This window comes from Sciurus vulgaris (assembly GCF_902686455.1).
Source record: "Sciurus vulgaris genome assembly, chromosome: X".
Classification (NCBI taxonomy): Eukaryota; Metazoa; Chordata; class Mammalia; order Rodentia; family Sciuridae; genus Sciurus; species Sciurus vulgaris.
The window spans coordinates 40,323,379-40,336,325 of record NC_136471.1 but is presented as its reverse complement, the minus strand read 5'-3'; the positions used below and the strand labels follow the sequence as shown (position 1 = coordinate 40,336,325).

Below are 12,947 nucleotides of genomic sequence, written 5' to 3'. Positions count from 1 at the left end.
TATTGGTTTGTTGCCATCATTACTTTCTTCAAGAGAAACTTTCTCATAATTCATTTAGAAGGAGGATTGATCTTTTAGAAGTTTGTATCTACTTGTATGAACTCCAGGATACCTGAAGTCATGAGATGAAAAGTTTGGGACTCACCGTATATACTAGATAACTCTCCTAATTTGACAACAATGAAATATTTTTACTTGAAAAAAATATCAATTAAGGTAACAGCATGACAAAACAAATCACATAAGAGGTTTTTGTCTTAAGATTACCCCACCAATCCAGGCACAGTGGTGGACGCCTGTAATCCCAGTGACTCAGGAGACTGAAGTAGGAGGATAACAAGTTTGAGGCCACCCTAGGCATCTTAGCTAGATATTCTCAAAATTAAAAGGGCTAGGGATATACTTCAGTGGTAGAGCACCCATGGATTCAATTCCTAGTCTCCCCACACACACAAAGAAATTAAAACACCAAGAAGGATATAGTAGTCTTATAATCTTACCCCAAGGGTCCCAACTGACCAATCACGATAGAAAAGTCAACCTCAGAGCCCATCATAGTTAATCACAACTTGCAACTACAAATAAAATAGCCCTTTCCCTTAATTTAGTAGTATTTCTATGTGGGGTTGAGGACAGAGCTAGCAAATGTTCATAGTCTCCTACCACAATTTCATTAGCATGTATATGCTTGTGCACATACACTATTTACCAGTTTTTCAAAACACTAATGTTCTAGTCAGTTTTCTGGGTCAAGAAGATAAAAATTCAGGTTTTCTTCTAAAAAGAGTCAAAGGTCTATGCATCATATTTATTAAACTCATACAAAATTGCAATCAGTGCTACTCATCCTTTAAAACTCACCTCAAAATTTCCCTCCCTGAAAAAGCCTGCCTTGACTTTCCCAGTCTGAGTTAGAAGGTTCCCTCTACTATATTTATTGTTTATCATGGCAAAATTCACACCACAGTAGTCTGTCTCCTTCAGTAGATATTCTAATAAGGCAGTGACACTGTTTTTTTCCCTATATGTCCAATTCATAGTGAGTGCCTAATACACAGTCACTCAACAAATACTTTTTAAATAAATGGAAAAAAAAACCGTGAAAATAAATACACCTCTGCTGAGTTCCTACTTTTATGTAAGAAACTTTGAAGACACAATAGAAAGATAATTTTCTATAAACAAGAAACTTACAATTTTCTTTGAAGCATAAGGTTTAATAGCACAGTACAATCAGAGAATAAGAGGTAATCTGTTTTCAGACAATTGATCTAAAAGGGAACTGAGAAAAGGAAGCGAGCAGTTCCACCCGTAGGCCACAAGGAGGCTCTGAGGAGGTGGTGGTCAGGACCCTTTTCCTCTGTGGGGGACATATTGCTATGTCTGCAGACAGTGTTGTCACAATTCAGAGTGCTGCTGGCATCTAGTGGATAGAGGCGAGCAATGTTCTAAACATCCTGCAATGCACAGGATACTTTCCTTCCTTCCCCTTCACAACCAAGTGTTATCCATCCCCATATGTCATCACTTATGAAGTTGAGACGTTTTGAACTAGAGGTTTTTTGGAAAGGCAAAGGTTGACTTTGCAGCCGTTAATGAGCACTCACAACTGAAATTGTGGGACTTCAGCAAACTGACTTTACTCTATGTGATTAAATATGCTTCTAGCACTCGTACCAGCCATTTATTATTACAACCATATTCATTCACATTTACTGTGCGCTTTCTGTGCTGCCCACTTTACATACATTATCAGGGTTAATTTTCTCAGTAATCCCTTGAGATAGATTTGAATGTCCTTATTTTATAGGTCACTGAAAGTAAGCTCTAAAAGGCTTAAGTGACCAAGTCACCAAACTACAGTAATGAGTGACAGAGCCAAATTTTAACTGCCTATCTGTAGGACTTCAAGGCTTACACATTTTCCATTACCCAGTTTGCTTCTGCGTATTCCAACTCTTTATGTAAAATGGAAGGAAGAAATGAAAGAATCACCTGGATAATTTAAGTTCAATTACTTAGACTATTTCCTTATTTTCTTCCTTTGTTCTGTACACATAGATATGACTGGTGAGATTATATTAGATTTTAAACATCTTACAGCCTTCTTTAGTAAAACAGTCTGATATTGAGTATCTGCTTCAAATCTCATTGGATGGATCGTAATGAAAATGCATTTGTACCTTTCTTAAGGTAGCTGACAAACATTATTTTCCTAAGCTGAATTCTTACTTGTCTTGCAAACTATAAATGTCCTGGAGATGTGGCCTCTATGATTTCTTGTTTATTCTCTTATACAGTAAGCAACACAATGGAGAGGGAAAAGCTATTTTTGATAACATTTTTATTAAAAATTGAGTGTTCTTTTCTGTATTAGACTTTATTCTTAGGCTCAAAATCACTTTTCCTATAGTCAGCAGGTCACCTGTGACTGTTTACCTTATACCTGTGGATCTTGGCAGGCAGAACCAGCAGAGAAATGGAGGAGTGCTTCTTAATAAGTAGATCCAGGCTGAACTACATGTCAAAGTCTGCAAGGTTGTGCTTTGTTGCCCTTGCTTCATGATCGCCCTCTCTGTGCACTTTGCCATTAACACACTGGGTAACCTTAGACAAGTCATTTATCCCCAGTGAGCTTCATTTCTTATCTGCCAAACGAAGTTAAGAATCATAACTACATTTAAGAACTCTGTCTCTAGGATGGATTCTAGGGAGCTCAACCTAAGTGGACAGACATTGGAGTCAGAAACACCCAGATTCAAATTGCAGACCCACTGTTACTAACTGTGTCACTTTGATCTAGTTATTTAACTTTTCTGGGCCTTTCTTTTCCTCATCACTTGAGATATTAGTAGTAAGTGGTATTAACCTTTTACCATTGTGGTAATCAAATGAGAATAATGCATGTAATAAACTCAGCAAATGTACCTGGCACATCCAGTTATTTAAAAACTGGTAGATATTATTTTCTCATATGAATATGAAGCCTTAATAAGGTAATACAATGAAACACACAAGTTTTGTTTTGTTTTGTTTTGGTGCTGGAGATGGAACCCAGAACCGTGCTCATGCTAAATAAGTGCTTTATCACTGAGCTATAACTCTAGCAGCTGGGACAAGTATTGAACCGAGTCATAAGTGGGTCTGACTCATTGACACAGACTAGTGGTGTGTGCTTGGGCAAATCAATTAACCTCTCTTAACTTCAGTTTCTTCATCTAAAAAAATGGAGATGATATTAGGAATATAATGAGTGAAGACTAAATGAGTTAAAGTGTGTAAGACATCTATCAAAATAAACAATAGCATAAAAATGACTATTGTTGGCTGGGGCTGTGGCTCAGTGGCAGAGCACTTGCCTACCATGTGTGAGGCACTCGGTTCCATCCTTAGCACCACATAAAAATAAATAATAAATAAAATAAAGGCATCCTGTCCATCTACAAGTACAAAGTTTTAAAAAGTGACTTGTGCTATTTTCACTAGATGAGAGTGACCATATTTTTCAGTACTTATAGTGGGACAGAATGAAACAAAGAATCTCACATGCATTGTCTCTTTGTGAAAGTGATCGAGGACCTGGAATTGGGGGGTATCATTACAGTTTGGGGAAGGAGTAGGAGAGCCTGTGCTGAGAGACAAAGGAGAGGGTAAAGGGAGGCAGGGAAACTGAAGGATGGCCTACATCCCACACCAGAGTGGACCCCACAAGCATGAGGAGGAGGAAAAGGAAGCCTCTATTTAATCATCCTCACCTTTATCCTCAGGGATCTGATTGCTAGGAGGTGGGCAGTCCAAACCACAGAACGACTAGGCTATTCATCTTCCATGCAGATACTGATTGTGGGGGCCAGACCAAGGGATCATTAATGGCTGAAATGAACAGATCATCTTTCAGTTTTACACAGACAGATAGCCTGGGTCTGGCTTGTTCATTGTGGTATGTCTGGATCTGTTGGAAAATTAAAAAAAAAAAAAAAGCCCTATATTTTAGTTAAAATTTTCAAAAGGCACTGTCAGCAAAATCATGCAATGCAGGAAATTTGTCTTCATCTTCCCTCCTCTAGAGTCCCATGAGCACCTATTATTCTTTTCCTTCCCCTCCCCCAGCATTTCCCACTCAAAACTCTTTCTTAATTCATCCTCATATAGAGGTGATATTAATTTAGCAAACTATTTTTCTTTTTCTCAGTAATCAAAAACTTCATTATGCCAAAGGGATAATCTTTTAATGGTGGGAGTTCAACTTAGCTTAACATGTCAGAAAATATATTGATGGGATTTCTGCCGCTGAAACCACAACATGAACCCTTTTCTCAAATACTAGCATTTAGTGATCTCTTAAAACCTGGTACCGTAAAGTGAATGGTTTGTTTCCTGTTTAGGGAATTGCTTTGGTAGGAAATTATTTTGATATTGCTATCATTTTTTCTCTTAATTTTGATTTGCTGACTTTTCCAATTTTTAAAATATTATGTCACAATGTTTTTCTTTTGCTGTATTGTAATTGATAAAAGCAAATTATTGTGGCTCTGAAAGAGATTACTTTAAAAGCTTATTTTGTTACTCAGAATTGTAAACAAGGCCTCCTATACACTTGCCTAACATCAGTAGATGGCAGCACACACTCTCCTGTGAAGGGTAATGGGTGAGGGGACGCCATTTTATTTGAACAGCAGTTAAATTCAGAAGCAGAATCTCAGGAAAATGGTTGTCTTTTGGTAATCCTCATGAGAGGATTTATTTCCAGGTTTTTTTTTTTTACCCTACATACCATGGAAATAAAAGTTGAATAATTTACTACCATAGAGCCTCATTAACTGAACCCCGCCAATAGGAATTGGTCATAATTCAGAAAGTGGCTTGGGCCGAAGCTTATTTGCTTTTGATCAGTCTATGGAAAAGAGTTTGCTCAGCAACTTAATAGTAAAACTTTCTTAGAAAACTATAAACTGCTTAATAAAACTATGGTTTCAAGTGACTTTAAAATCATCATTTCATTAGGAAAAAAAATAAGATCCAGGCACTTACCCATTAATAACTGACTTGAAAAAATATGGCTTTCAGTGATGTGGGGAAATCTTCAGACAATTTGAAAAATAAAATAACTCAGAAATTGCTAAGTGGGCGGTATTCTATAGAGATAGCTCACGTAACATGTATTCTTTACCCCATCTGAAACTATGGGGCATTTATAAAAGCCAATGCCTAATTTGAATTGAGTTCAATTAAAGAAATATTTACTGAGTGCTTGATATATTTCATAAACAGCATTGTGTAAGGAAGCACTAAGGATACAGAGGTGATACAACATGACTCCCATGTTTAAGAAACAGTCTAATCAGGGATGACAAACTAGATAATATGATCCAGTAAGGACAGAGGAAAAAAAGGAAGAGGAAAACTATAGTAGTAGCACAGAGAAGGGAAGTTACTGCCTTTATTCATAGGGATCAGGGAAAACTTCCTCAAAGAGGCCACATCTAAGCTGTTGTGAAAGCATGAATAGAAACTTGCCATGGAGAAAATGTGGGAAGGACATTCCAGGTAGAGAATGGCACATAAAGAAGATTTAACAGCGTATGCCTAGGATCTCTAATATAGTCATGTTATTTGAACAGAGAATTGGTAGTGGTGGGTCTTGTTGGAGTTGTAGAAGATGCATCTAAACTGTTAAGCAGAAGCTAATCATGAGCTACAATTAAGTTTGTTTTGATCAGATGATAAGGTTCTAGTGGTAAAAGATGTGATCGAGAATTAGAACCAAATGATAAGAAACCTTGTATTCTATGCCAAGGAATTTAGCTCTTTACCCTGTAGATGTTAGGGAACCATTATGATATCCTGAACCAGAGAATCACATGTTTTGGTCAGGTATCTACTTCCAGCTTCTTGGGAGAGGTGTGGACCCTGGTCTGGAATGGGCAGAGGGTGGAAACAGGAGGCCACTGGAATAACCCAGAAAAAAGATGATGAGAGCAAACAGAGAACTAGGGTTCAACTATATAATGAATAAGGTCAATAAATGTTCATTATTTTCTGTAGAAAAATTACAAAGAAAAGCAAAAGTTTATGAGAGCCAAACTAAAGTGGCAATAATAAGGAAGGGACAGATTAAAAAGTTGTCTAGGAAGTAAAGAGATACAGACCCAAGACTTGGTAGGAAATTGAATGAGAGCAGTGAAGGTAAGGGATGAATCAAAGATCACTTCCATATTTCTGACCAGGCTACAGAGTGGGTGAATTGACAATAGCACTGAGCAAGATTAGAAATACTAGAAAAAATATCATATCGACTCTTATATTGCCTAAGTCTTATTTAACCTTACTGAAACATGGACACCCTTTACAAAAAACAACAAAGAAACCTCAACCATCTGATGAATAGTCCATGAGTGAAACCCTTTACTATTTTTATCTCAAGGTATCCTGTGTGTTATTAGATCTTAATTAAGTTACCCACTGGCCCAGAGAATAGATATTGACTAAATTTGCATGAGGTATCATCTATAGACACAGCACACAGCATTCAAATATATAATTTCTTTTTAAAAATATTTTCAGTTATAGATGGACATAATACCTTTGTTTTATTTATTTTTATGGGGCACTAAGGGTGGAACTCAGTGCCTCACACATGCTAAGCAAGCACTTTACCACTGAGCTACAACCACAGCCCCATAATTTTTGATTCTAATCCATTTAACAGACAAATATTGGTTGAATGACAGCCACTATTCTAGGCACTGAATTTAGAACTGAAAAGACAAATATCCTGACCTCCAGGAAAAGCATGTAAGTCTCATTAGAGGGATCATAGAAGATTTGAAAAAGGAGAGTGCTTTATGATTGTATTTAAATAATAATTACAAATTCATGAGTTAGACAGGAAGGGGAATGGGAAAGTCTATATGAAGACCTATGCACTGAATAGTGATGGATAGCGTGTAAATTCAAGTTAGGAGGGATAAAGAGAAAGGAAAAGAAGAATATTAAGTTATATCTGTTAAAAGGAGCCACATGGTATCAGATGGTGAAGAATCTGTGCCCAACTAAGGTATTTGGTTTTGATCCTGTTGATCAGAAACTTTTAAGTGCTTGCTCAGAGACAGTTTAGAAAACTGAGGAAAAATAGAGAGTAATTGCTAACAAGTATAAGGTATCTTTTAAAAATGATAAATTTTTCTAAAATTACATCATGATGTTTGCACAAATCTGTAAATATATTAAAAACTGTTGAATCGTGCCCTTTAAATGGCTAAAGTTCATGGTATGTAAATCATATGTCAATAATGCTGTTCAAATGTTTGAAGCACTAGTAAGGTCCTAGGTTCAGGGATAATGTTTTTAAAAAGCATAAGTCTCATTACTTTATGATCAAACTTTGTTCTTCATTATATGCATTCCTATCCCTCATTGTCCTTAGCACAGAAGTAGGTGTATAGTAATTACTCAATAGAAATTTTTTCAGCAGAATTGAATGTAGTATAGTGATTAACTTTAGTTCAGAGAGTATGATGATTTTAATAGTAGTCTGTAAAAAAATTCTTAGATGTTTTCATTTCCTGATCTATAATATTATTTTATGAGAATTTCATGACCAACCATTTTTTTTTCCCAAACATTAATTTTGGGCTTGGTTTGTGGCTCAGGGGAAAAGCCCTTGCCTAGCACATGTGAGGCACTGGGTTTGATACTCAGTACCACATAAAAATAAAGGTATTATGTCCATCTACAACTAAAAATATATTTTAAAATTATCAATTTTAGGGGCTGGGGAGATAGCTCAGTTGGTAGAGTGCTCGCCTTGCAAGAACAAGGCCCTGGGTTCAATCCCCAGCACCGCAAAAAAAAAAAAAAAAAAAAAAAAAAAAAATTATCAATTTTAATATAAGCAACATGGGTTATTATTACTACTTTAATTCATATATTACTATTTCTTTTTAAAACAAATAAAAAGTAACATTTTTCATGTAAGTTATACAAGTCACAGGAGTATTTGTTTAATTTTTGTGATTGACTTTGTATCTTAATTTTAATTATTAAAGGGAATCAATTAATCAGTTTAAATCTCTCTCTCTCTTCATTTTCCTCCTCTCTCCTAGGAAGCATCGTGAGTGTTGGGGACCCGAAGAAAAAGTATACAAGATTTGAAAAAATTGGTCAAGGGTAAGTCATTGTTATTTGAGATATCAAAAGATGAACCTCAGCAACAGGTATTAAAATTCAATAACAGCTTGCATTCCTGCTAATTCATGCTTCTCATTTCTTGGATTGTGTTTGTATTTTGCAATCTTAATATTGGTCTTTCCAGCTGGCGGACTGACTGATAATTAACCTACAAACATATCTGCTGGAATCTTCACTATTGTTGAACTGACAGTGAAGTTTGTAGCTGATTTTCTAGGTAAACCAGTTTGAATCTACTGACTGTATGCAGATATATTGATCAAATATCTTGATCCCCATATATTTAATAGTTTCAAACTTGTTTACCTAGAAAAGCAGTAAAATTCTAGAAATGCTTGCCCTGTATGAAAACTCCCTCTATTGTGTTCCCCCACACATATGGTGTGATTAAGAACCTGTTTCTTTGTCAGACAGCAAAATGACAGAATGAAGGTGGGGGAAATCCTTACTGAATGATTGAGAGGTAGGCAGAGTTGATTATTTGAGTCTTGAGGAAACGGATCAGATAATCCCCAAATGAGATGGTGTACATCATTTTCAACAAGTTAAAGATAAAGATCCCCAAGTTTCCAGTGACAGAGATTTGACATAGGAGTCTTCCATGAGCTCTAGGAATCAAAACTTTGCAAAAAGTTCCTCTGATAATCCTGAACATTAGCTAGACATGGGGACCATAGTGTTAGATCATGCACTGGAGCTGAAGGTAGGGCTCACCAGTTTTGCAAGTCAGCTATAATTAGGTTTATCTCTCAGGCCTTAGTGTGATAATAAGTGGGAGGGCCTGAGTAAGCAACAGTGTTTGAAATAGGAAAAGTTTTGTTGAAAGAACTGTGCCTTCCCAAGTCCATATACAATCCTCAACTCATTTGCTTTGTGCTTCAATGGTAAATACTACAAGACAGGTTGTAAAAAGACAATATTATGTATTGAGGGGCCTAAGAAAAGAAAAGCTGGCTTCAGATTTTATTTTAATTGGTTAAGACTCTGGAAATGCTATCAGTAAAGGAGAGAGATGCACTCCATTTGGAAATAGACTTCCAGATCTGTTTGTTATTCAATATGGTAGTCATTATTTACATTTGGCTGTGGAGCATTTGAAATTTGGCTAGTCCAAATTGAAAGACATGTTGTAAATATAAAATATACACCTAATTTTGAAACAGCATGAGAAAAGAATGTGAAATATTTCCTTGGTAAATTGTATATTGGTAGATGTTGAGATGCTAAAACTTAAACATGTTGAATTAAATAAAATATATTATTGAAATTAATTGCACTTTTGAAAATGTTTTAAAATGTAACGCTAGGAGGTTTAAAATAGGGTTTATATGTTGTTTTTGCTTTTTAACTTTTTCTTCAAATTGAAATAACAATTGTACATATTTGTAGGCAACGATGTGATGTTTGGTACATGTAAATATCACAAAATGTCCAAATCAGGGTGAGCATATCTATCTCCTCCAGTATATATCTCTTCCTGTGCTGAAAACATTCAGTCTTTTCTTTCACCTTTTTAGAAACATAACATTTTCATTACATTATCATGATCATAGCCACCACAGCATAAAATGAGTATCAGAACTTACTTCTCCTAACAATAACTTCATATCCATGGACCAATCTTTCCACAACCCTTCTTCCGTACTGTACTCCCCAGCCTCTGATAACCACTATTTTGCTCTCAACTTCTATAAGATCAATGTTTTTGCATTCCACATATGAGTGAGATCGTGGAGTACTTGTCTCTCTTTGTCTAGCTTGTTTTACTTAATATCCTCCAGTTCCAGTCATATTGGTACAAGTGGCAAGATTTCATTCCTTTTAATGACTATATAGTGTTCCATTGCATATATGACCACATTTTCTTTTGGGGGGGTACTGAGGATTCAACTCAGGGACACTCAATCCCTGAGCCACATCCTCAGCCCTATTTTGTATTTTATTTAGAGACAGGGTCTCACTGAGTTGCTTAGCACCCCACTTTTGCTGAAACTGGCTTTGGACTCACAATCCTCCTGACTCAGCCTCCCGAGTCACTGGGATTACAGGCTTTCGCCATTGTGCCCATCACCACATTTTCTTTGTCCATTAGTTGATGGACACTTGGGTTGATTCCACTTCCTGGTTATTGTGAATAGTCCTACAATAAACATGGGAGTGCAAATGTCTCTTTCACATACTAATTTAATTTCCTTTGGATTTTCTACCAGTAGTGGAATTACCAGGTCATATGGTAATTCTATTTTTAGTATTTTGGGGAACTTCCATTCACATTCTCAAGAACAGAATGTGAGCATTTCCTTTTCTTCATTTTCTTCCAGTACTTGTTATAGTCAGTCTTTTTGATGAATTATTACTATAGTAAAGTAATACCTCACTGAAATTTTCATTTGTATTTCCCTGATGAGTAGTGACATTAACCAATTTTTCTGATACCTATTGAACATTTGTATGTCTTCTTAGGTCTATTTCCTTGTTTTTTTCTAGCCCTATTTCTCATTTTTAAAATTGTATCATTTTTCTCACTGGAATTTCTTGTATATTCTGAGTATTAACTTCTTATCAGATATATAGTTTGTTAATATTTTCTATCATCCTGTAAGTTGTTTCTTTGCTTTATTTTTTCCTTTTTGTTTGATGTAATACCATTTGTCTTATTTTTCTTTTTTTTATTTTATTCTTTCCACCTCACATTATCTTTCTAGTGGACAGAACAGCTTTAATTGTAGGTTTAAATGTAAGCTGTTTATTTATTTCTTCGTAAAGTGCTTTTGTCAAACAGAATTCTTTTTTGAGAGGTGGGAAGGAGAGATGTTATAATTTTGTTTTGATTGTTCATTCCCACCAAGACCCAACTGAGCCAACAATAGCATTGAATTTAAAAAGGAAAAAAAGTAAGAAATGGTTTCAAATATCTCCCAGGTAATGAAGCAAGACTAATTCCTACAGGAACAAAGATTAGGCCACCAAGCAACTTTGCATACCAAGGAGATTTCCCCCTCTGCCTGTTATTTATACCCTGACCTCTAAAGGTGAAAAGTAAAGTTCTTTATTTCTAAGTACCTTTGTAAAGTCTTATAATCTAAAATGAAAAATTAAAGCAGAAATCCTGCTTGTCCTCTGCAGAAAGGTCTATTTTAAATTTCCAGTGAGTTCATCATTTTAAAGAATGGTGAAACCAGCTGATAGTTCACTTGGAGGCCCAACAAACTTTTTCATATGCCTTAAAGGATAAGGGTTCTACTTTATTTCTCCTTTTGTCTCTTTTACTATCTAGCATGTGCTTCCACCCTCACTAGTCCTTCAAAAAAATTTATACAGTTATGATCAACAGCCAGCTTCACTTTGGCTGGACTCAAAGTTTAACTACAAAGCTTCCCTTGTCTGCTGCCCTCATCGCTCTGTGGCTGTTTTTGCATCAATAAATATTTGTTGAATTAATGAAAATGTTTATCTTTCTAGCTTTCTTTTTGCTCTGACTTTTCATGTGTATATGCACGTCTGACTTGTTCTCTCTCTCTCTTTCTCTCTCTCTCTCCCACTCTCCCTCTCATCAAAGTATCTTTATTTCTTTGTCTCACAGTGATTTGGTCTTCCTCACCACATCTCATTCTTTGTCCTTTGGATATTGGCGTGTGCTGCACATCTGTCTTTTTAATGCATATTTGCTTCCCTTTCTACTGCTCATTTTCACACACACACACGCACACACACACACACACACACACAGCCCAAATGGTCATAATATAAAATCGAAATATATATTTATAAAATCAAGATGTATTTTAAAAATAACTTTTAAGATATAATCTAGCAACTCGAATGTATCTATTTACTGTGATCTTAACATTTGTTTAATTTATTAATTTTATTTTTTGTTCTTTACATATTGATTGTTTCTCTGTTCTTAAGTTTAAAGTGAGTGAGAAAATATCTCTTTTTTTCTCTGTAGGTTCACAAAACCACTCATATATTAACTTTGTTTTTACTGACATGGCTCTCAATTTATTTTTCCATGAATTACTGGCCTAAATTAGACAAACTAGTTCTACTCTCAATATATAGAGCTTTTATTTTCTTTTCATTAAGTGTGGGATTTTTATTGTTTTGTTTTACCTATTGTTGTGGCACCATTCAAAATCGTTTCAGTAATCATTCAGTGCTAGGAATAATCAACCCCAGTATTCCATTTTCAGCTTCAGGGAACACAACAGCTCACTCTTGGGAACCAGATTTGAGAAAAACCTCTTCATTAATCACCCTCGACTACTTGGAAAACTAAATTTTTTCCAGAATGAGTTTCTGCCATCCCAGCATTCAGGCCTGGAGCCAGAGCATTGGGATCCATCACCCATGAGTCAAGTTCAGAATTCCATGTCTAATAATTTGAAGACATAGCTATGAGCCGAAAGCTAAAGATGACATTATTTCACTATGTTTGCTGTGAAAAGTGTTCTGAAATTGGCCACCAAATCCAGACATTTTGAGCCTATGCATGCAAAGTGAAATAAGAGGTAGGGAGGGAGGGGGGCGGAGAGAGAGAGAGAGAGAGAGAGAGAGAGAGAGAGAGAGAGAGAGAGAGAGAGAGAGAGAGAGAGAGGTGGGGCAGGGAGAAGAAAAGAAAGAAAGAAGGAAGGAAGGAAGGAAAGGAAGAAGGAAGGTACTACCGAAATTGTCATTAACAACATGAATTCATCTAAGATATATCTGGTGGAAAATGAATCATCTTCACTCTCTAGGATAGCTATGTAAAAGAA

The 12,947-nt window shown here is 35.8% G+C and overlaps 1 protein-coding gene across 9 annotated transcripts in view; it reads left to right on the top strand.

Annotated features, from left to right (window-relative positions):
• Positions 1–12,947, top strand: part of PAK3 (p21 (RAC1) activated kinase 3) — a 261,916-nt gene that overhangs the window by 205,949 nt on the left and 43,020 nt on the right. For all 9 annotated transcript variants that reach the window (XM_079124852.1, XM_079124851.1, XM_079124849.1 and 6 more), the window contains one exon: positions 8,106–8,169. In XM_079124852.1, coding sequence (XP_078980978.1) covers positions 8,106–8,169 — 64 coding nt within the window. The remainder of the gene's footprint in view (positions 1–8,105; positions 8,170–12,947) is intronic.